This window comes from Microcaecilia unicolor, chromosome 14 (assembly GCF_901765095.1).
Source record: "Microcaecilia unicolor chromosome 14, aMicUni1.1, whole genome shotgun sequence".
In the NCBI taxonomy this organism is placed as follows: Eukaryota; Metazoa; Chordata; class Amphibia; order Gymnophiona; family Siphonopidae; genus Microcaecilia; species Microcaecilia unicolor.
Genome location: NC_044044.1, coordinates 15170707 through 15195540, shown reverse-complemented (window position 1 = coordinate 15195540; position 24834 = coordinate 15170707). Strand labels below are relative to the sequence as shown.

The 24834-nt window shown below is 45.4% G+C and overlaps 1 protein-coding gene and 2 non-coding genes across 3 annotated transcripts; all 3 read right to left on the bottom strand.

Moving 5' to 3' along the window:
* Positions 1-1579: 1579 nt before the first annotated feature.
* LOC115457476 (zona pellucida sperm-binding protein 3-like) lies at positions 1580-11014 on the bottom strand. Its single transcript, XM_030186894.1, has 8 exons — positions 10618-11014; positions 5849-5967; positions 5655-5758; positions 5397-5574; positions 5194-5314; positions 3602-3693; positions 3380-3522; positions 1580-1836 (listed from the first exon to the last, which is right to left on the bottom strand). The coding sequence occupies exons 1-8, from the start codon at positions 10999-11001 to the stop codon at positions 1613-1615; spliced, it is 1365 nt and encodes a 454-aa protein (XP_030042754.1). The 5' UTR covers positions 11002-11014; the 3' UTR covers positions 1580-1612.
* A 6605-nt stretch (positions 11015-17619) lies between these two features.
* Positions 17620-17691, bottom strand: TRNAA-CGC. The gene has a single exon. It is a non-coding gene; the product is annotated as a tRNA-Ala (tRNA).
* A 4033-nt stretch (positions 17692-21724) lies between these two features.
* Positions 21725-21796, bottom strand: TRNAA-CGC. The gene has a single exon. It is a non-coding gene; the product is annotated as a tRNA-Ala (tRNA).
* Positions 21797-24834: the final 3038 nt, after the last annotated feature.

The following is a 24834-nucleotide window of genomic DNA, read 5'->3' as shown; positions in this document are numbered from 1 at the left end:
CTTAATGATACTTCGATGGTTTCACAAAACTTGTACAATGTAACCTATAACCAAGTTGTAACAAATGTATTTCCATTATTCATATCTTATTGTAAGCCACACTGAGCCCACAAAGAGGTGGGAAAATGTGGGATACAAATGCAATAGAGTGTACAGATGAATTTACCCAAAATGGTTCCAAACTGTAAAAGGAAGGAGCACCGCAAAAGCAGAGGACTATATTTCCACTACAATCAACAAAAACCAGAGAAAGGCGTAGTGTGACTAGCAGGGCTTTATACTTCAGGACAATAAGTGTACCCCCCCCCTCAAAAAAAGAAAAGAAAAGTTAAAATCTAGGGGAAACAGAAGTAAAGTGGCCATATTTTTCTGGCCCAATGGTACTATGCAGCTAATCAGAAGCAGCGTTTTTCATCTTCTTACCCTATAAACAGGGGCGTAGCCAGACAACAGATTTTGGGTGGGCACCAAGTGTTCTCCCCCCCCCCCCTCCAAAAAAAAATCTCAGCTGGTGGGAAAACGCTTCTTTCCACCTTGGCAGCAGGCATGCACTGAAAACTGAGCGTGCGCAGGCGCCGGTGTTGTGGCGAGTAGCGTTTTCGGTACCATCAGGGGAAAATCTTCAGCTGGCGGAGCTTGGGATTCCCACCAGTTACCACTAAACGTGTGCTACTGTTGGGTGGGCCTGAGCCATAAATGGGTGGGCCCTGGCCCACCCGTGGCTACTCCACTGCCTATAAATAATCCAAATGCAAGAAGAGTATTACCTTATATTAAGACTGCTTGAAAAATCAGTTTTCCACTTTGAGACTACTACACACAGGTATTCCAATTGCTGGCTGGCTGCTTTTACAATAATAGAACAGGATTTCAGACCCACAACTGTTCTTTGCAGTGTATGCGCAATAGCTACCCTGTTTAAAGGCATCTTCCTCAAGAGAAAGATTTCAAATGAGATGTGTTGGATGTTTTTTTTTTTACCTAGCATGGGGAAAAAAGTTGTACTTTCACCTATGCCAGTACGAGGGCTCAAGATGCGACTGAAAAGGTTCCTTTAAGGTCAACACATCAGTATGTTATTTCTTCAAGTTTTACACTTCTCATTTTGTCTTTAGAAGTCTGTATATCATTGAGACTTACTGTCTTGTAAGAGAAAGACCCAAGGTTTGGCTATACTATAGTCTCATTATCCAGCCTTTATTGATCTGGCATATCCAACATCACCCCTGAGGTATCATATTGCCATTAAGGTTTGTTCTGTTCTCCTCCTGTTTTCTGGCTTCACACACTGCTGGTTAGCATTAAACCAATACTGTATTTTAAAGAGAATAGAGAATAGGCAAGGCATGAGGATTTTTTTGTAAGGGGGGTTACCATTGTTTTCCATATTCACTTATGAGAAAACAAAAACTAGTTATGGGGCAGACAGGGATTCTGCTCTGTCTTGTCGTCCAATCTGGAGGGACTATTTGCACTAAACTGAACACTAGACATAGTCCTAGCTCTAGGCCTACCTAGTGGTCCAGCTTATGTAGTCTAGGTAATTACACTTGGATTAAGGCGAAATAGAGACAGTACATGAAGTTTGACATTTATTCTTTTGAAGATCACATCATGTAGAGGCCGAGACCACCTTCCTTCTTTGGCACAGAAATAAAGATCCCACAAAAGCCATACAAGATAATACGCCAACCACGGCCATTAGCACCAGCTCTGCTACCCCTCCAGCACCTGAAGCTTGGTCTTTACTCATAGCTGGAGGTCTGGCCCCATCCAGGATAAGGAGCGGTCCCATCACAACATCTTCCAGCTGGGCTTCAAAAGGCAAATTCAAATCTGCAAATATGACCAGTGAGATATTTAGACTAGGAGGCACCTCAAACTTATGCACTTTGACTGCTGGAGCATGCCAGCGAGACATCACATGCTTCGAGTTGGTGGGGTGAGACTATCACCCTTTGTCTAGCGATAGAGTGCTAGCCTTTGTGCCCCTTGCAGTAGGGCCAGATATCTAAGGAGCCATTGCTGGCATGCCTCCAGATCTCTTACTGTGAGTTAAGCAGTGGTGGGTAATATGCCTAAAGGTTTGGTATTTATTTTTTTGTTACATTTGTACCCCGCGCTTTCCCACTCATGGCAGGCTCAATGCGGCTTACATGGGGCAATGGAGGGTTAAGTGACTTGCCCAGAGTCACAAGGAGCTGCCTGTGCCTGAAGTGGGAATCAAACTCAGTTCCTCAGCACCAACCACCACCCTAACCACTAGGCCACTCCTCCACTGTTGCTACTATTTGAGATTCTATTCCACTAGAAGTCGGCCCTTGCAGATCACCAATGTGGCCGCGCAGGCTTCTGCTTCTGTGAGTCTGACGTCCTGCACATACGTGCAGGACGTCAGACTCACAGAAACAGAAGCCTGCGCAGCCTTCTACATGGAATGTTGCTAGAGGAATAGCAACATTCCATGTAGAATCTCAATAGTAGCAACATTCCATGCAGAATCTCCAATAGTATCTATTTTATTTTTGTTACATTTGTACCCTGCGCTTTCCCACTCATGGCAGGCTCAATGCGGCTTACATGGGGCAATGGAGGGTTAAGTGACTTGACCCAGAGTCACAAGGAGCTGCCTGTGCCTGAAGTGGGAATCGAACTCAGTTCGTCAGGACCAAAGTCCACCACAGCTGTGTACTTTTAACTTTACCACTCAAAAATAAAAGTACCATACTAAAAACCACCACATTAAAGCATAAATTTTGTACTGTTTTACATGAAATACCTAAAAGAGGATAGTTAATTTCTAGAAGCTATAGAATCTGCTACATTGCAGGTTTAGAATAAAAGGTTATCCAGGTCAGTGAACTAGCTGTCTGGATCCTGTTGTGGTGACTGCAGTCAGTTTACACCTTTGAGCCTGTCTGTCCTATTGTGGGTCTTGACCTGTGGTCTTCCTAACCTGTTGAGTGTATGCATAATTTGCATTGTCTGTGCTGTTACAGCCTCCATTGATAGCTATTTTAAGCCCCGCCACAACCTCCCTCGTCTTGTCCAGCTTTAAGCTTGCACACTGCCAAATTAAAATAAAACAATTTCAGATCCAACAGCACCAAAGTTGTAACATTGTTAGGCCTTTTACTCAAACCAGGATACAGAGGTACCAGATCTTCCACCCAGGTCATTTGCACTTTGTATTTGTTAGGTGAAGGCAGCTAAGGAGGTGAATGTTGCTTAAACCAGGCTCCAAGGGCAAGAAGTCTCCAACTTAGTGGACTGCATGAGCATGTAATGTTTCTATGCCAGGGCCGATAGTCCATGCTATCAAGATAAGTTAGTGCTTGTTAAAGCACAGACAAGGGGGTACTTAGGTTATGACACCTACCAGAGGCCGATGGTGCTGCTCTTCCAACCCTTCTAGGAACTGGAAAGAAAGGTCTTAGCCTCCTGGTTAGATCTTCAGGATTACCACAGTTCTCAATATCACAGCAGCTGCAGATATTACGAGGACCTTCTACTGGAAACCAGCTAGAAAGAGACGAGAATGGCATTGACTATTTTAAAAAGCTCTGGCCACCTGCTTAGGGCTTAACTTTTAGTTACTCACACGCTGTTGACTTTGCTGAACGAGCAAGCCTTGTGTAATGGATCTGGGGCCTGATCAATTGCAACAGCCCTCAAGCTACAGGTAATGTAGATCTGAAAAAGAATGTGAAGTTAAAGTCCTTAACAGTACTGCAGATATTCAGAGCTTTTTTTTTTTTTGGGGGGGGGGGGGGGGGGGGGGGGGGAGAGATCATAGCAATACCTAGGTTACAGATAGAGGAGATGCTGAATGGCAATGTGAGAGGAAAAAGCTAGTGAAAGACTGGGGAATAAGAGAAAGGAGAATGTGAGGGCCAGAGTGAGGAAAAGAGATGAAAAGCTGTAGGTAGATGCAGAAAAAACCAGAACCGGTGGTGGGAGGTGGAGATAGTGCTGGGCAGACTTATACGGTCTGTGCCCTGAAAAGGACAGGTAAAAATCAAGGTAAGGTATACACAAAAAGTAGCACATATGAGTTTATCTTGTTGGGCAGACTGGATGGACAGTGCAGGTCTTTCTGCAGTCATCTACTATGTTACAGATATGACTAGCAAGATGTCTATTCTATGGCAATACTGCTCCCACCTTTTCAGTTTAAGCACCAAACAAGTGGAGAAAGCTATAAGTTGTGTGGATGAACCAAGCAGATACCTAGATTTCAAAGCCTTTTTTGTGGGCACTAATGCCTGTTCAGGTTGTTAGTTGCCAGGTGTGGGGCTATTGTAGGTAGAGGTAGTGTTTACAGCAGTCTTTGCATAGGCAAGGGAGGGTCTATACCATAGAGTTTGAAAGGGGCCAGTATACATTGTCTAGCATGTCACTTTAATGACCACACTTCTGCAAGTATCAAAGTCCAACTTGGAAACCAGGACTTTTGATAGATGCAACTTTTGCAGTTTTTGTACCTTTTCTAATGGGCCAGTTAAAGAGGTTATGCCCTCTGCTCTTAGTATGTCCTCCAAGCCCCTGATACTTTGCTGCTGTTCCTATAACCCATTGTAGCCAGTTCAGGATATCCAGTATTGATGTTCTGGAAGCATGACGAGTCTAGACCTGTTTATGAAGCCTTGGTATTTAAGATGGAGGGATCCCTTCCAACTTGCCCAAGTAGTCAGTCCAGTGTTTTTTCAACTGGCTGGTTCTGTGAAGTTATATAGTTGGGCTTACTCCTTGGAAGGATCCTGTATTGTGTAGTGTGTATAGGTCCCTTAGACTGGGTGACCAGAACTAGTTGCATTGGCCATGCTACCTTGTAGCTAGATAGGCCTCGAAATCTACTCCATTGCAGGGGATTCAAGTAAAGGAATATCAATATGTTCAGGTAACAGCCAAGATATTGCTCTTGTAGCAGTCCAGTTGGCAAATCCAGAGCAGCTGTATTCTGATGGAGTAAGCCAAGGTCTCATTTGGGGAGAGGGTGCTTGGGGAATTCTGTATCTGAGGTCACAGTTTGTTTTGCCCTTATCCCAGTTGCATTAAGGACAATAGACTTTCTCCAGGAGTAATATGCATACCCAATTTAAATCCCCTGCTGCTAGTGAATGTCTAACTTTGTTGCTTTTTACTTAATGCAAATTAAAGTTTTCCATATGGATGAATTTACTACAGTCTTACCAAAGACTTTGTATCTCCAGCAAATCTGAAGGCATCAACCGTGAACTGGATCTTCTCAGACTGCATCCGTGGGGACCTGAAGGCAGAGAAAGAGTCCTCCTGCTTTCCATCCACCAGGCATCTAAGAACATAATAGCCATTGCTAACTGGTATATAGTTGGGAGCATTTTTACAAACGTTCATGACATGGTGCAGGGTCTTACCCATAGAAGTCAACAATGTTGTATCTGGGGTTGGAATCCTTGTCTGGAGATACTGTAGCCACACAGTTGTCAACAAGGATGGTCATAGGTATGTGGTCTCCAGCATTGACTGAAGCCTCAATGTGGAGTTCTTCACCCAGGTAGAACACAGTGGAAGTTCTCTCAGCACTCCAGTCATCTACAAGTTCAGATCTGAAGATGAGCACGAGCAGGAAACTGCCTGCAAAAAAAAAAATCAGTATCTACTTCCTTACTAACCGTTCATCAGACGCAAGGTGAAGGCCAGCCTTTCTTCTGTAGAGATTGTAGAGCTGAAAGGTGCCCATGTAGGCTTGATGGCCTTACTGCTGACATTGCCAGTTCTACAAAAGGAAGAAAACCCAGGGTTGAAGTCAGTCATGTGTTTAGTAGCCATGACAAGAGGATGGAACATTAATGGCTCGTTTCCTCACCTTGGATAAGTACAGTGAATAGGAACCACAGCTGGATTGCTCCTGACAATAACTTGGCTATCTGAAGGCTTTGGCTTGTAGGACAGGTGTGTACTGTATGTCAACAAGTCCTGTGTCATCTGGAAAGATTAAGAGAAACTTGTTTTATCATCACCTCCCCTACAGCACAAGGGTATTGTTAACAGTTCACCATTTGTAGCTATCCTGCCCATACATAAAGGATGTTAGTGGCACTAAAGGCTAGCCAGGTACTTATGGCAGATCAGTTAAAGCTTAACTCCTCTATTCCTGAGACCATCTACCCCCTGAAAGTAAGCTCTAGTTTAAGGAAACCCGTGCAAATGGAGACATGTTAGCCGTGTGTACACATTTTGTAGTTATAACAAAGACTCAGTTCATTCCCAGCACTTCAAGCGCTCCCAGATTAGTAGGCCCTGGGATGCTGCATTTCTAGCTTGAAGGGTCCTATAATAATATTTAGCTCAGAACAGGCTTATCCAGGTTCAAGTGCTGGAGACAGACCAGGTTTTCAGGATATCCCTAATAGGCCCAAGATCCGCATACAATGGATGTAGTTGGCAAGCATTTTTCATTAGGGATATCCTGAAAACCTGGTCCGTTTGCAGCCCTCAATGACTGAGCAAGGACTTTCTAGAGACCAATGCTTCCCTCAAGTCCAGTCCTGAATATCCCTTGCCAGTCAGGTTTTCAAGATGGCCACAAGCCACAATGAATATGCGCAAACTTGGTTTACATACTCTTCCTCCATTATATGCAAGTCTTTCATGCATATTCATTGTGGATATCCTGAAAACCTGACTGGCAAGGGGTATTCAGGACTGGACTTGGGAAACACCATTGTAGACCAGGCTTGGCCATCCATTGTCTTTGAAGTTGCTTCCTATTTAGTGGATGTTTTTGTATCCACAGGCTTGAAACACTAGAAATGTTATGCCCAAGTGTTGAAGAGAAACTACCTTAGGTGCAGCATAGAACTGCAAAAATAGAGATAGCACCAACATTACCATCGTGGACATAGTATTCGATTATGCTGCAAAATCTTAGAAATTTTAAGAACTGTCAGCATCTGTTCATCAGCAGCAGGTTTAAGTGATTCTTGACCATCTACCCAAAATACCTTTGCTTGTTCCTGGTACAGAATGTGCCGTTTCACTTATTTCTGCTGAAATCTACCAAAAATTTGACAGTTTCCTCTGCTCAACCAGGTTGGAGGACATCTAGTACCATGAGCTTCCCTCATCCTTGGATTTATTCTGTAACTGCTTCCTTCTCGTGTTCAGCCTGTTATCAAGAGCATCCCAACACTAACGCCATGTTTCACCAAGCCCATTAGCAAATGAGCAGCATGAAGACCCAATGCATGGTCAGAACCAGATTATTAGCTATATGTGGTAGTCAACTAGAGTGACCAACAGCAGCTGCAGTGAAAACAATGAATCGCAAGTCATCAAGGTACCATCAAGCACATTAAGTAAATGGTGTATTGTATGCATAGATCTGTTAAGTTAGATGCCATGTGAAGACACACAAGTCATACCTACATGACTTAAGTCCATGCATTTTGTACCTTTGCTAGTACATGTAAGCACTTGCATCTTGTACACACTTGGAGTGCATGTTAAGTACACAATCCATGCTTTACTCAAACTCATGATACACATGGCTTCATAAGAGCAAGTGTTTTTAGATCTTACCACCAAGTGGCTACTAATTCCTTCTACATGCCTAAAAAAAGTAAAAAGTTGTGTTTACATGACAATAAGTCATGATCAACCTTAAGAACATGAGTAGCCATACTGGGTCAGACCAATGGGCCATCTAGCCCATTATCCTGTTCCCAACGGTGGCTAACCTGGCAGAAACCCAAATCCCTGGGCAAGCAGTTGCTTCCCCTTGTCTGTCTCAATAGCAGACTATGGACTTTTCCTCCAGGAACCGTCCCAAACTTTTTAAAACCAGATATGCTTAACTGCCATTACTACATCCTCTGGCAAGTTCCAGAGCTTAAGTATTCTCATACTGGGGCAGACCAAAGGTCCATCAAGCCTGGCATCCCGTTTCCAAAGTGGCCAATCCAGGTCACAACTACCTGGCAAAATCCCAAAACAGTACAATTAATTGCATGCTGCTTATCTTAGAAATAAGCAGTGGATTTCTCCCCCCCCCCCCCCCCCCAAGTCATTTTAATAATGTCTTATGGACTTTAGGAAACTATTGAAACCTTTTTAAACTAACTGCTTTTACCACATTCTCTGGCAACAAATCCCAGAGTTTAATTACACATTGAGTGAAGAATTTTCTCCAATTTGTTTTCAAATTTACTACTGTGCTTTTGTTACATGGTATACCATAGTGATGCCATTGTAAGTGTTAAGTCTTAAAGATCCTCCCTTCCTCCACAAGTCATGATACATGAGAGATACTGGGTGCTTTGAACCCTTAAGCTGCAAGGAGCAGTCTTACCCAGTTCTGAACACTACAAGATCCAGCACAATCAAGAATGCTGCCATCTAGTGCTCAGCTCTGCACTATGGACTTCATAGTTCCCGGTAGCAGGGGACCCATGCCTGTGAAGGGTGCACATCGTGGCCAGAGACGGCTACCCCTGTTCATCCTAAATAGCCTGGTGAAGAGACTACTGGCTTGATTCTGTGTTCATAATTGGAAGGAATCCCAGAAGGTCTAAACCAAAGGGGGAAATCCCTTTGTAGATGGGTGCTCATGGTGCCAGTTCCAGTTTGGAGAGCTAACTGGAATGAGCATGCAATATGTAACATCACCACTAGGTGTCACTATATGCCACTATTAAGAGCAACCACCAACTTGAAAGCAGATTAATTCTTCCTACTCTTCAATCAGCACCTTTCTTCATAAAAGATCAATCTACAGTCTTGAGAGAAACTGGTCCTTGCAGAATATAAACACCATAGTGTTGATTTATTTTAACCCCCTGGCTAGAATCAGGTATACTAAGCAGTTCTGCTGTCTAAATTAGTGGACCAACACACTGAAATCTGTTATCGGAGCCAGAATTTCAAAATGCTTGGGGGATATTAAACTCAAGGTTACTCCTCCTGGGACAAAAATGAAGACCTTAATGTTAGGTGTGCTGATGGCTACCAGGAGCATGAACTTGGAGAGAGATGTTGCAGATTTGTTTTGAATTTCTCACACACACACACACACGAGTCATTCATGTGCAGTAGGTCAGGGGCGTAGCCAGACACCCAATTTTGGGTGGGCAGAAGAACTCTGCCTTGTCCCACAAGTGATTTGGTCTTTCCCTCTCTTGTCTGCATACCATATGGTCTCTCAAACACCCCCCCCCCCCCCCGCATACCTTTTAAATAGCAGATTTTCACCGGCAGCAAGCAGCAACTAATACACACTGCTCATGTTGGCCCCACAACACGTATCAGTCACTGCTTGCTGCAGGCGAAGATCTGCTATTTACAAGATATGAAGGAGGGACAGTTGTTGGGAGTTTTCGGCTGGTGGGACTTGGGAAGAATTCCTGCCAGCCACATCATAGGTGTGCTGCTACTGGGTGGGCCTGGGCCCACCCTTGGCTACACAACTGCAGTAGGTATTTCCCCATTCCTTAGGTTTGTACCCGAGGCAACACAGGGTTGAGCAACTTGACCACGAAGCAGCAGTGGTATTTTGAACTGTTTTCCTAATTGTGGGTCTGGTGCTCTGTGCTGGACAACTCAACAGCAGCCTCTGCCAGACCAAAGGCTACATTTGACGAGCAGATCTTAAGATTTGCTCCAACCTAATCTGGGGTCTCCTGCAGCAATTAGCAGGGGCATTCATAAGTATTGCCATACTGGGAAAGACCAAAGGTCCATCAAACCCAGCATCCTGTTTCCAACAGTGGAAAATCCAGGTCACAATATAACTGGCAAGACCCCCCCCCCCCCCCAAAAAAAAAAAAAAAAAGTACAAAACATTTTATACTGCTTATCCCAGAAATAGTGGATTTTCCCCAAGCCCATTCAATAATGGTCTATAAGTACATAAAAGTATTGCCATACTGGGAAAGACCAAAGGTTCCTAAAGACAGACATTCATATGAAAAGTTCAGCCTGACAGAAGTGGGATTTGAACCCACACCACCACTTGGAGACCAGAAGACCCCATGCTTAACTGGCACCTTAGACCACTGGGCCAAACACATTCAATCATTTTGATTACTTCACCCAACTCATTAAGTAGCACAAATGCAGTACTTCCAGCTGTATTGCTTTAAACATTGGTCAGGTGTGGGGCAACAGGAGGAAAAAAAAATACAGATAAAGAGTGCTGCACTTTAGGAATGGGTGGGAAAGAAATTCAACAACAGGGACTAAAGTTGTTCAGATTACTGCTGGGCCAGAGTTAAGACTGCATGAGGAGGTCAAATGCGCTGCAGAATACAGGGAAAGCTACACAGGAAACTGGGGTTCACTCCTATAGATAGGGGAGATGTGGCCTTAAAAGCCAGTCTCGGGACACCAGGTAGATGAACTTATTTGCAATATTCCATTACAGCTCCAGAGCTCCAGCCAGAAACCCATATCAGATGAAAAAGCAGTTACACACAACCACCCCCAACTTTTATTGGCACTTAAACCTGCCAGCAATGTAACTAGGAGGGCAAGACAGTAGCAAGATTTATTCCCTCAATCCATTTCAAGCTCACTATAGCCCCATACACTTAAGTTCACCACTTAATATTTCTACATAAGCCAATAAGAAGATCTTACCTGTAAGATGCTGCCACACTCATGGAGTCCAACCTCAAAGGTGACGGTTTCTCCTGCCCCAGAACTTGTGGGCTTACAGGAAGCTGGACCCAGGCTGAGATCTGTAGCTTTGATCAAGCGCCCTGTACCAAACAGATCCCTCCTTACTGTCACTAATATCTTAGCCTCTTTACACTGAACTGTGATGGGGTGCATCGTCACATCCCGGGGCCCACTAAGACGGATCCAAGGAACGTGCACATGAGATCTGGGTTCAGAGAGATCACTGCCGGATAGGGTTCCTGCTAACGAGTCCCTCTGTAGAGAGCCCAAGGAACTAGCGCTGATCAGGTCAGCAACCAACCACACCAGCAGCCCAAATCCCAGCCTCACTCTCTGCCCCATCCTGATTCTATACCCCCCCAGCACATAGAGAATGAACCCTTCTCAGGATCCTTTATACTCCCCTCCCCCTTCCCAACACCTGGAACCAATTCCCACTTGGCTCGGGTAATGAAACACTCCCTCTAGAACCTGCCTGCAAGACACTGGGGTGATTTCCAGTCCCCTGAGCTCTGAAAAGTAGCAAATCAAACAGTTGTGCATCCGAATTTCTGAAAAAAATATCTTTTTCCTGCTGCCAAAAGCTTATTTAAGTCCTGCTAAATCTGACTGAAAGCCATTATTGGTGTTCTCTTTTGACAGCTATAGGCAACAACATGACATAATTTACTACTACTACTACTTAGCATTTCTATAGCGCTGCCAGGGTTACGCAGCGCTGTACAAGTTTAAACATGGGGAAGGACAGTCCCTGCTCAAGAGAGCTTACATTGTTATGTAGGTTGCATCAAAAATGTAAGGTGTATACCCTAGGCTTAAAAAAAAAAACCACCACTAGTATCTATATGAAAAGCTACATAAAACTTATTAAAAGTGTGGTTGAAATCATCAAATATCTGACTCTTTTTTGGCTCACTCTTAAAAAAAAAAAAAACATAATACATTTCCTGGCAGAGATTTCAAGTTACCCAGTTCTGGGCTGGAGACTTTTTGGACTGTTCTGGTTTCAGTGGCGTAGTAAGGGCGGTGGGGGCGGTCCGGCCCGGGTGCACGCTGCTGGAGGGGTGCAGAGAGCAGCCGCGCGCCTGTCGGCTCCGCTGGTTCCCTGCTCCCTCTGCCCCGGAACAGGTTACTTCCTGTTCCGGGGCAGAGGGAGCCAGTGGAGCCGACAGTCGTGCGGCTGCTCTCTGCAGCTAAGAATGCACCCGGTGGGGGGGGGTCATTGCGCCAGAGGGGGTGTCATTGCACTGGGGGGGGGGGGTGTCGTGCTGCACCCTGGGGGGATGGATGCCGCTGCACCGGGGGGGGGGGGGGGTGCGCAGCGGCAATCCGCCCTGGGTGGCAGCCGACCTAGGAACACCACTGTCTGGTTTTGAACTTACATCCTAAATCAGTGTGGGATGTGGGATTTGTAGTGCCTGATCCTGCCCACTGAAATCAGTGCTGCGAGTCCCATCATGCACCTGGATGGGGTGGTCAGAAATCCAGGACCGAAAAAAATCTCCTGCCTGGAACTGGGTAAGTTGGCATCTCTGTACTGATAACTTACTAAGTTGCAATACGGACATTTTTGGCCAGTCCTGGATTTCTGACACCCCGAATGTGGTACATGATAGGACCTGGGTAGAATCAGGATCTACAGATCCCACACTGCTCTGGGATGTAAACCAGTGCTGGTAAGTTGGTAGGACTATTTATTCCAAAGGAATTGGTGGAGACAAAAAAAAAACAGTATTCAAAAAGGCATGGGACAAATACAGATGATCCCTACAGGCTTGGTGTGCAAATCTCTCTCATGAATATTCATTGTGGATATCCTGAAAACCTGACTGGCTAGGGTGCCTCCAGGACCAGGTTTGGGAACCCTAGGGCAAGAGCAGAGCTGCCAGCGGGTCCTGGTTTTAAAGTTCCCTCCCAAAGCAGTGTAGCATTCGTAGTCCATGGTTCTATCCACTGGAATCAGTGCTGCAGGTCCCATAATGCACCAGAATGAGGTTGGCAGGAATCCAGGACTGGCCAACAAGTCTCCCTCCTGAAATGGGTAATTTGGCAGCTCTGTAAGAGGATGGAATAAAAGGGCAGAGAGTATGTCCCCTCAAAGCACAAGTAGAGTGGAGGAGTAGAGCACCAGTCTAACAACCAGGGAAGCTTAATTCAAATCACACTACTGTTCCTTGTGATCATGAGCTGGTCACTCCTCCTTTGCCTTAGTACAAAGTGTAACTCACCTTCATCTACCTCTGAAAAAGGTATGGACTAAATCGAAATGAATGACACACAAAATTTTAAAAAATATATATGGGAGAGGGAGCAGCAAGCACAATCCTTACAAAAAATAAGGGAGGGAGAGCAGGTAACATGCACAGTGGCAGGTGCAACCTTAGCTACCCTACAGGATAAAGTGATTTCTTTATTTGTCTGATTAATAAACTGAGTGCCCTCGCGATGGGACCTAAAGTGACTGACTGGGTTAGAAACTGGTTAGGACTAGGGGGCACGCAATGAAGCTACAAAGCAGTAAATTTAATACGAATCAGAGAAAATGTTTCTTCACTCAAACTCTGGAATTTGTTGCCAGAGAATGTGGTAAAGGCGGTTAGCTTAGCGGGGTTTAAAAAAAAGGTCTGGATGGCTTCCTAAAGGAAAAGTCCATAGACTGTTACTAAAATGGACTTGGGGAAAATTCACTGCTTATTTCTGGGATAAGCAGCATAAAATGTATTGAACTTTTTCGGGATCTTGCCAGGTATTTGTGACCTGGATTGGCCACTGTTGGAAACAGGATGCTGGGCTTGATGGACCTTATGTAAATGGGAGGAGACAGAGGGTAGTAGTAAACGGAGATTGCGCTGAGGAAAAGGATGCTATCAGTGGTGTACTGCAGGGGCCGGTCCTTGGGCCGGCTCTTTTTAACATCTTTGCAAGCGATATTGCAGAAGGGCTGTCTGGTAAGGTTTGTCTCTTTGTGGATGATACCAAACTCTGTAATAGGGCGGACAGCGCAGAGGTTGTGGACAACATGAGGAAAGATCTGGCAAAACTTGAAGAATGGTCCGATAACTGGCAATGAAAATTTAACGCTAAGAAGGCCATGCACTTGGGTTATAAGAATCTAAGGGCAAGGTACAATATCTGGGGAGAAGTGCTTCTGTGTAACATAGTAAATGATGGCAGAAAAAGACCTGTATGGTCCATCCAGTCTGCCCTACAAGATAAACTCATATGTGCTACTTTTTGTGTATACCTTACCTTGATTTGTACCTGTCCTTTTCAGGGCACAGACCGTGTAAGTCTGCCCAGCACTATCCCTGCCTCCCGCCACTGGCTCTACCACCCAATCTCGGCTAAGCTCCTTAGGATCCATTCCTTCTGAACAGGATTCCTTTATGTTTATCCCACGCATGTTTGAATTCTGTTACCGTTTTCATTTCCACCACCTCAAACAGCGGGACTTGGGGGTGATTGTGTCTGATGCCCTTAAGGAGGCCAAACAGGTAGAAAAGATGGTCAAAGCCAGAAGGATGCTTGGCTGCATAAGAATGACCAAAAGGTGATACTGCGTACAATTCTGGGGACCGCACTTATGGAGAAGATATAAACAGGATGGAGCCAGTCCAGAGGGTGACTACAAAATTGGTAAGCGGATTCTGTCATAAATCATATGGGGACAGGCTTATGAACCTCAACATAAGTAATGCCACACTGGGAAAAGACAAAGGGTCCATCGAGCCCAGCATCCTGTCCACGACAGCGGCCAATCCAGGTCAAGGGCACCAGGCGAGCTTCCCAAATGTACAAACATTCTATACATGTTATTCCTGGAATTGTGGATTTTTCCCAAGTCCATTTAGTAGTGGTTTATGGACTTGTCCTTTAGGAAACCGTCTAATCCCTTTTTAAACTCTGCTAAGCTAACCACCTTCACCACGTTCTCCAGCAACGAATTCCAGAGTTTAATTATGTGTTGGGTGAAGAAAAATTTTCTCTGATTTGTTTTAAATTTACTACACTGTAGTTTCATCGCATGCCCCCTAGTCCTAGTATTTTTGGAAAGTGTGAACAGACACTTCACATCCATCTGTTCCACTCCACTTGTTATTTTATATACCTCTATCATGTCTCCCCTCAGCCGTCTCTTCTCATGTATAGGCTGGAAGAGAGAAAGGAGAGAGGGGATATGATAGAGCTGTTTAAATACCGCAGAGGCATCAATGTACAGGAGATGAGCCTTTTTCAAATGGAGGAAAACCCTGGAATGACAGGGCAAAGGAAGAAGTTGAGAGAAAACATGCTTAGGAGGAACTTAGGAAAACACTTTCACGGAAAGGGTGGTGGATGCGTGGAATGGCCTCCCAGTGGAGATCGTGGAGACGAAGACTGTGTCAGAATTTAAGGAAGCGTGGGACAGGCATGTGGGGTCCCTTAGGAAAAGGAGGAGCTAGTGGTTACTGAGGGACTGGATGGGCTATTTGGCCCTTATCTGCCATCATGTTTCTAAGTCATCATTTAACATGTTACAGAATCCAAAGGAGTTGTTTCATGTAGAGCCATATAGTTTTCAACCTTTGCAAAAGGTCCCTTAGAAGAAAGTATACACCTTTTATCTTGTCACAGCACTCCACAGAAACAAGAATATTGGAACAAAGCTTTTTTTTTTTTTTAAGGAGATCTAGGGAGTCAGACCAAAATAGGAAAAAAAAAGACCTGGAAGCAACAAGCTTATTGAGAACAAGGCTGCCAAGAGGGAGGTGGGAAGGAGGGCAAAATTCAGTACAAACTGTGTCCCGTGGGAACTATTAGCAGAGCAGAGGATTAGAACTGAGGTACAGCAGTACAAAGTGTGTCCCCTGGAAGCTAGTAACAGAGCAGGGGATTGGAACTGAGGTACAGCAGTACAAAGTGTGTCCCCTGGGGGCTGGTAACAGAGCAGGGGACTAGAACTGAGGTACAGCAGTACAAAGTGTGTCCCCTGGAAGCTAGTAACAGAGCAGGGGATTGGAACTGAGGTACAGCAGAACAAAGTGTGTCCCCTGGGGGCTGGTAACAGAGCAGGGGACTAGAACTGAGGTACAGCAGAACAAAGTGTGTCCCCTGGGGCTGGTAACAGAGCAGGGGATTAGAACTGAGGTACAGCAGTACAAAATGTGTCCCCTGGGGGCTGGTAACAGAGCAGGGGATTAGAACTGAGGTACAGCAGAACAAAGTGTGTCCCCTGGGGGCTGGTAACAGAGCAGGGGACTAGAACTGAGGTACAGCAGTACAAAGTGTGTCCCCTGGAAGCTAGTAACAGAGCAGAGGATTAGAACTGAGGTACAGCAGTACAAAATGTGTCCCCTGGGGGCTGGTACCAGAGCAGGGGATTAGAACTGAGGTACAGCAGAACAAAGTGTGTCCCCTGGGGGCTGGTAACAGAGCAGGGGACTAGAACTGAGGTACAGCAGTACAAAGTGTGTCCCCTGGAAGCTAGTAACAGAGCAGGGGATTAGAACCGAGGTAGAGCAGAACAAAATGTATCCCCTGGGAGCTAGTAACAGCAGGGGATTAGAACTGAAGAGACCAATTGACTCTCAGTTCATCTCTAATTCTATTGCCACACCATATCCACATGCTTTCAAATCTCTAAGAAAAGAGGAATAATATTTCATTGAACAGGGAGGGGAGAAAGGGAGGCAGCCCGTCTTGTTCTGGAAGTGTTGGATATTACAGTTTAACAGGAAAAACTCAAACAACCTATGATTAAACTTGTTCCTTTCTCTTCCCTCCCTGCTCTTGAACACAGTACAGTAGGGAGGGAGGTTTGGGCAAGTAGACTCAGGGAGAGGTACAGATGCAGTCCGAGGGGGACAGAGCTGGACAGGTGAGTCCCTGGCACTTTTGGGTCTCTTTATTACTAAGAGACTGCACTGGCTATCACCACTGGTCAGCATTGGAGGAGGAGAAAGAGAGAGCAAGGGGGGGGGGGGAGACAGAGACGTGGAGAGTGGCGGGGAGAGGAGCAGAAAAAGTGGGAGAATCGGAGCAGGAGAAAGAATTGACTGTTAAGGGAGATGAAGAAAACGGGGACATGAGAGGAAAATGTGGAAAGGAGAGAAGGATTCATTCCTTCTCTTTCTGACAAGTTTGTTACGTTGGACTACATATAATGTGGAAGTAGACAGAATTGGACAGACATCGTTCCCCAAACATTGTACTTGCAGTTTTCCAGTTCTCTCTCTCTCTCTCTCTCCACCCCCCCCCCCAAAAAAAAAAAAACAAACCCAAAACCGAGGACAGAGCCAGACCAAGACCACTTTTTTTTCCACTTCCCCATACTAAAAAGAATATCCAGATCCCAGTATCAACTCAACAGTGACCGGAGAGGTTGTAGCAGAGCCAGAGCACGGTCATGGGGAGTAAAGACGAGCAGAGAGAGAGAGAGAAGGGGAGGGAAGGGGATGTGAGACCGGGAGGTGGGAAGGAAAGGAGGATGGGGGCAGAAAGATTGGAAAAGGGAGGTGAGGGAAGGGGAAATGGGATGGGGGAGATGGAAAACAAGGTAGGATAGGGGCAGAGAGATTGGAAAAGGGAGGTGAGGGAAGGGGAAGTGGGATAGGGAGATGGAAGGGAAAGGAGGAAAGGGGCACAGAGATGGGACTCAGGCGAAATTCCTTCTTTCCGGAAACTCACAGGTGTCCACACTGGTTCCGAATCTCTAGCCTATGCTGAGGCACTGTTGGTGGGAGCTCAGAGGACATTGGGTCAGTTCTGATTTGGGGGAGCAGTGGATCACAGCATGGCTTTGGAGCTAGCTTCTGCATTTGACCTGACGGACCACTGGTTAATTTTGTAGCGTTTCTTCAATGGCTTGGTACATTCTTGTTGTTTCTGTCGTAAGGGAAGGTGTGAGGTGCCTCAAGGGTCTTGTTCAATGCTTTTATTAACCCATTGAGGAGTATTTTCATCAAGACTAAAATACGATTGTGGAGATGCCGGGGATTGAACCCGGGACCTCGTACATGCGAAGCACGCGCTCTACCCCTGAGCTACATCCCCAACTGCATGTCTATACCCTAACCCTTCGACCTTTGTAAGTCTCAGTTCTTTGAAAATAAGCAGACAACATTTTGTTGGTTCTTTGTACTTCTTCATCATCAGACCCTAGTCTATCGCCATTGCAACATTGCTTGCCAAAGATAATTGATTGGTTGAAGCAGTACCGATTGGTGTTGACTGGCCATCTTTGGTCTCTTGCAATTGTACCAGTTCTGTGAGATTCTCCAGTGCTTGTAAAGATCTGGATGTTAGTTTTGATTCAGATTTGTTTTAAACTTATGTTTCAGTGGTTAACACAAGCAGGTTTTTTTGATCCTTGGCTGGTTTCAGTGTGTGAGGAAGTCAGATAAACACAAATGAATCCTGTTTAGAAGGAATGGATCTACGGAATCTTAGCGGAGATTGGGTGGCAAGTGGCAACACCAGTAATTGGAGAGTAAAACCAGTGCTGGGCGGACTTCTACGGTCTGCGCCCTGATCATGGCTGAATAGATATGGATGGACTGGAGTGTAAATTTTAAGGGGGTTCGAGTGAGCTTCAGAACTTTTAGTACAGGAACAGTGCTGGGCGGACTTTTACGATCTATGCCCTGAGAAAGGCAGGGACAAATCAAACTCGGGTACACATATAAAGTATTAATTACATACCATGTAAAATGAGTTTATCTTGGTGGGCAGACTGGATGGACCATTCATGTCTTTATCTGCCGTCATTTACCATGTTCTGACCTTACATGTGTTGCTTATGACTTGGTTGGATTACTGTAAGGTGTGTTTGCGGGTTTTGTGCGCTGTCAGCTCAAGTCGTTACGATTGCTGCAGAATACAGCAGCCGGGGTGCTTTGTAAGGCCAGTAAATTTGACCATGCAATGCCTCTTCTTATTCGTGTGCATTGGTGGCCTGTCTGTTTTCGGTATCATCCACCTGTTCCACTCCACTGATTATTTTATATACCTCTATCATGTCTCCCCTCAGCCGTCTCTTCTCATGTATACGCTGGAAGAGAGAAAGGAGAGAGGGGATATGATAGAGATGTTTAAATACCGCAGAGGCATCAATGTACAGGAGATGAGCCTTTTTCAAATGGAGGAAAACCCTGGAATGAGAGGGCATAGGAAGACGTTGAGAGAAAATATGCTTAGGAGGAACACAATGGCGTAGCTAGACACCCAATTTTGGGTGGGCCTGGGCCCAAGATGGGTGGGCAGAAGAATCCCGCCCCATCCCACAAGTGATTGGGTCTCTCCTTCTCTCACCTGCATGCTATATGGTCTCTCAAAACATCCCCCCTCTCCTGCATATCTTTTAAATAGCAGATTTTCACCAGCAGTGAGCAGCAACTAATACACTCATTTTGGCCCCATAGCCTTCCATTGACACAACTTCCTGTTTCCGCATAGGCAGGAATACGTCAGAGGGAAGGCTGTGGGGCTGGTGTGAGTAGTATGTATCAGCTGCTGCTCACTGCAGGCGAAGATCTGCTATTTACAAGGTATGCAGGAGGGACAGTTGTTGGGAGTTTTCAACTGGTGGGACTTGGGAATCCCTGCAAGCCACATCATAGGTGTGCTGCTACTGGGTGGGCCTGAGCCCAAAGTGGGTGGGCCTGGGCCCATCCAAGCCCACCCTTGGCTACGCCACTGGAGGAACCTATGAAAACACTTTCACGGAAAGGGTGGTGGATGCGTGGAATGGCCTCCCAGTGGAGGTCATGGAGACGAAGACTGTGTCAGAATTTAAGGAAGCGTGGGACAGGCATGTGGGGTCCCTTAGGAAAAGGAGGAGCTAGTGGTTACTGAGGAAGGGCAGACTGAATGGGCTATTTGGCCCTTATCAGCCATCATGTTTCTAAGTCATCATTTAACATGTTACAGAATCCAAAGGAGTTGTTTCATGTAGAGCCATATAGTTTTCAACCTTTGCAAAAGGTCCCTTAGAAGAAAGTATACACCTTTTATCTTGTCACAGCACTCCACAGAAACAAGAATATTGGAACAAAGCTTTTTTTTTTTTTAAGGAGATCTAGGGAGTCAGACCAAAATAGGAAAAAAAAAGACCTGGAAGCAACAAGCTTATTGAGAACAAGGCTGCCAAGAGGGAGGTGGGAAGGAGGGCAAAATTCAGTACAAACTGTGTCCCGTGGGAACTATTAGCAGAGCAGGGGATTAGAACTGAGGTACAGCAGTACAAAGTGTGTCCCCTGGAAGCTAGTAACAGAGCAGAGGATTAGAACTGAGGTACAGCAGTACAAAATGTGTCCCCTGGGGGCTGGTAACAGAGCAGGGGACTAGAACTGAGGTACAGCAGTACAAAGTGTGTCCCCTGGAAGCTAGTAACAGAACAGAGGATTAGAACTGAGGAACAGCAGTACAAAATGTGTCCCCTGGGGGCTGGTAACAGAGCAGGGGATTAGAACTGAGGTACAGCAGAACAAAGTGTGTCCCCTGGGGGCTGGTAACAGAGCAGGGGACTAGAACTGAGTTACAGCTGTGCAAAGTGTGTCCCCTGGGGGCTGGTACCAGAGCAGGGGATTAGAACTGAGGTACAGCAGAACAAATTGTGTCCCCTGGGGGCTGGTAACAGAGCAGGGGACTAGAACTGAGGTACAGCAGTACAAAGTGTGTCCCCTGGAAGCTAGTAACAGAGCAGGGGATTAGAACCAAGGTACAGCAGAACAAAATGTATCCCCTGGGAGCTAGTAACAGCAGGGGATTAGAACTGAAGAGACCAATTGACTCTCAGTTCATCTCTAATTCTATTGCCACACCATATCCACATGCTTTCAAATCTCTAAGAAAAGAGGAATAATATTTCATTGAACAGGGAGGGGAGAAAGGGAGGCAGCCCGTCTTGTTCTGGAAGTGTTGGATATTACAGTTTAACAGGAAAAACTCAAACAACCTATGATTAAACTTGTTCCTTTCTCTTCCCTCCCTGCTCTTGAACACAGTACAGTAGGGAGGGAGGTTTGGGCAAGTAGACTCAGGGAGAGGTACAGATGCAGTCCGAGGGGGACAGAGCTGGACAGGTGAGTCCCTGGCACTTTTGGGTCTCTTTATTACTAAGAGACTGCACTGGCTATCACCACTGGTCAGCATTGGAGGAGGAGAAAGAGAGAGCAAGGGGGGGGGGGGGGGAGACAGAGACGTGGAGAGTGGCGGGGAGAGGAGCAGAAAAAGTGGGAGAATCGGAGCAGGAGAAAGAATTGACTGTTAAGGGAGATGAAGAAAACGGGGACATGAGAGGAAAAAGTGGAAAGGAGAGAAGGGTTCATTCCTTCTCTTTCTGACAAGTTTGTTACGTTGGACTACATATCATGTGGAAGTAGACAGACTTGGACAGACATCTCTCCCCAAAAATTGTATTTGCAGTTTTCCAGTTCTATCTCTCTCTCTCTCCACCCCCCCCCCCCAAAAAAAAAAACCCAAAACAAAACCGAGGACAGAGCCAGACCAAGACCACTTTTTTTTCCACATCCCCATACTAAAAAGAATATCCAGATCCCAGTATCAACTCAACAGTGACCGGAGAGGTTGTAGCAGAGCCAGAGCACGGTCATGGGGAGTAAAGACGGGCAGAGAGAAGGGGAGGGAAGGGGATGTGAGACAGGGACGTGGGAAGGAAAGGAGGATGGGGCAGAAAGATTGGAAAAGGGAGGTGAGGGAAGGGGAAGTGGGATAGGGAGATGGAAGGGAAAGGGGCACAAAGATGGGACTCAGGAGAAATTCCTTCTTTCCAGAAACTCACAGGTGTCCACACTGGTTCCGAATCTCTAGCCTATGCTGAGGCACTGTTGGTGGGAGCTCAGAGGACATTGGGTCAGTTCTGGATTGGGGGGGGGGGGGGGAGCAGTGGATCACAGCATTGCCTTTGACCTGACAGACCATTGGTTAATTTTGTAGCGTTTCTTCAATGGCTTGGTACATTCTTGTTAAATCATTCATTTTTGTCGCAAGGGAAGGTGTGAGATGTGAGGTGCCTCAATACTTTTATTAACCCATTGAGGAGTATTTTCATCAAGACTAAAATTTGTGGAGATGCCGGGGATTGAACCCGGGACCTCGTACATGCGAAGCACGCGCTCTACCACTGAGCTACATCCCCAACTGCATGTCTATACCCTAACCCTTCGACCTTTGTAAGTCTCAAGTTCTTTGAAAATAAGCAGACAACATTTTGTTGGTTCTTTGTACTTCTTCATCATCAGACCCTAGTCTATCGCCATTGCAACATTGCTTGCCAAAGATAATTGATTGGTTGAAGCAGTACCGATTGGTGTTGACTGGCCATCTTTGGTCTCTTGCAATTGTACCAGTTCTGTGAGATTCTCCAGTGCTTGTAAAAATCTGGATGTTAGTTTTGATTCAGATTTGTTTTAAACTTATGTTTCAGTGGTTAACACAAGCAGGTTTTTTTGATCCTTGGCTGGTTTCAGTGTGTGAGGAAGTCAGATAAACACGAATGAATCCTGTTTAGAAGGAATGGATCTACGGAATCTTAGCGGAGATTGAGAGTAAAACCAGTGCTGGGTGGACTTCTACGGTCTGCGCCCTGATCATGGCTGAATAGATATGGATGGACTGGAGTGTAAATTTTAAGGGGGTTCGAGTGAGCTTCAGAACTTTTAGTACAGGAACAGTGCTGGGCGGATTTTTACGATCTATGCCCTGAGAAAGGCAGGGACAAATCAAACTCGGGTATACATATAAAGTATCACATACCATATAAAATGAGTTTATCTTGTTGGGCAGACTGGATGGACCGTTCAGGTCTTTATCTGCCGTCATTTACTATGTTACTATGTTCTGACCTTACATGTGTTGCTTATGACTTGGTTGGATTACTGTAAGGTGTGTTTGCAGGTTTTGTGCGCTGTCAGCTCAAGTCGTTACGATTGCTGCAGAATACAGCAGCCGGGGTGCTTTGTAAGGCCAGTAAATTTGACCATGCAATGCCTCTTCTTATTCGTGTGCATTGGTGGCCTGTCTGTTTTCGGTATCAGTTTAAGATCTTGACGTTATCCCGTAGGGGTTATATGAAGGCTTGCCTCATTATTTGTCTACCCTGACTCTGTTGCATGTTCCTGGCCATGCACTTTGATCCTCAAATGAAGATCGTACATAAATACATAAGTAGTGCCATACTGGGACACACCAAAGGTCCATCAAGCCCAGCATCCTGTTTCCAACCATGGCCAATCCAGGTCACAAATACCTGGCAATATCCAAAAAAATTACAAAACATTTAAGCTGCTTATCCCAGAAATAAGCAGTGGATTTTCCCCAGTCCATTTTAATAATGGTCTATGGACTTTTCCTTTAGGAAGCCGTCTAGACCTTTTTAAAACCCCGCAAAGCTAACCGCCTTTACCACATTCTCTAGCAACGACTTCCCTCTCCAGCTTAAGCTCAGCTTCAGACAGCTTTTTATCTTCTCGCTCCCAGCCTATGGAAATTTTCTTCCAGTTTCTTTGGAAAAGAATATTCACTTAAAACTGCTTTGAAAGCACAGTTTTTGGCTTGGCTTTTTGTTGGTAGTGTTCCTGGACTGGGTTTGAGACCATGCACAGTGTGTGTATGAATCTTCTTGAACGTTTCTGTTCTCTCGTTTTATGGAGTTTATTATTGTTATTTATTATTTACAAACTGCTTTGCCCTGCTCGTCAGAAAAGATGGTATAGAAAAGTTCTGATTAAACATGAAACAGAGGGCAACTAAAACGTGTTTCTTTGGTTATGGTCGAAACTGAATCTGCAGCCAAAACCTGCTGTTCGGTTCCGGCCGAAGCCGAAACCAAAACTGGCTGCTAAGGCATGGCTCAGGGGTCGGTGCTGGGGCCGATTCCGTTTAATATATTTGCGAGAGACCTTGCTGAAGGGTTACAAGGAAAAGTCTGCGAAGATAGCCAATAGAATGGATACCCTTGGAGGGAGTAGAAACTAAGAGAAGAGCTCTCCAAATGTTGGAAGAATGGTCAAGGGTCTGGCAATTAAAATTTAGTAAATAATAATTCTGGCCTTATAAATAATTTCTTCAGGTATTCATTAATATTCAATCATACATAGAACACCCCAAATTCATATCAAAACAATTGCATACAATCTATTTTTTTTAATAGTTTTTATGCAACAGGTTTGTATTGTTATGAATTTGGGGTGTTCAATGTATGAATAATTAAAATGCAATGCCAAGAAGTGTAGAGTGATGCACTTGGGGGTGCAGAAATCCAAAGGAGGTGTACCGGATAGGAGGGGAAAGATTGGTGAACTCGGCTCAGGAGAGGGACCTGGGGGTGATGGTGTCCGAGGAGCTCAAGGTGACGAAACAGTGCGACAAGGCAGTGGCCATGGCCAGAAGGATGCTAGGAGTATAACCAGGAGAAGAAATGAGGTGTTGATGCCCCTGTACAAGTCATTGGTGAGGCCTCACTTTTTTTTTGTTACATTTGTACCCCACACTTTTGGCTAAATGCAGCTTACATGGGACAGTGGAGGGTTAAATGACTTGCCCAGAGTCACAAGGAGCTGCCTGTGCTTGAAGTGGGAATTGAACTCAGCTCCCCAGGGCCAAAATCCACCATCCTAACCACTAGGCTACACCTCCACTGTTGCTACTATTTGAGATTCTACATGGAATGTTGCTATTCCACTAGAAGTCGGGCCCTTGCCGATCGTGCAGGACGTCAAACTCACAGAAACAGAAGCCTGCGCAGCCTTCTACATGGAATATTGCTAGTGGAATAGCAATATTCCATGTAGAATCTCCAATAGTATCTATTTTATTTTTGTTACATTTGTACCCTGCGCTTTTCCCACTCATGGCAGGCTCAATGCGGCTTACATGGGGCAATGGAGGGTTAAGTGACTTGCCCAGAGACACAAGGAGCTGCCTGTGCCTGAAGTGGGAATCAAACTCAGTTCCCCAGGACCAAAGTCCACCACCCTAACCACTAGGATACTCCTCCACTTGGACTACTGTGTTCAGTTTTGGAGGCTGTATCTTGCTAAGGATATAAAAAGACTTGAAGCAGTTCAAAGAAAAGCAACAAAAATGGCATGGACAAATCAAAATCAGGTACACATATGAAATATCACATACCATATGTAATGAGTTTATCTTGTTGGGCATACTGGATGGACTGTA

What these genes read in the sequence shown, in the direction of transcription:
- LOC115457476 (XM_030186894.1), bottom strand. Translation starts at nt 11,001, where the DNA reads ATGGGGCAGAGAGTGAGGCTGGGATTTGGGCTGCTGGTGTGGTTGGTT. An exon ending in CTGGAGATACAAAGTCTTTG is followed by an intron (nt 3,694 to 5,193) that starts GTAAGACTGTAG and finishes ATTCTTTTTCAG; the next exon opens with ATCTACATTACCTGTAGCTT. An exon ending in AGCAGCACCATCGGCCTCTG is followed by an intron (nt 1,837 to 3,379) that starts GTAGGTGTCATA and finishes TCATATTTGCAG; the next exon opens with ATTTGAATTTGCCTTTTGAA.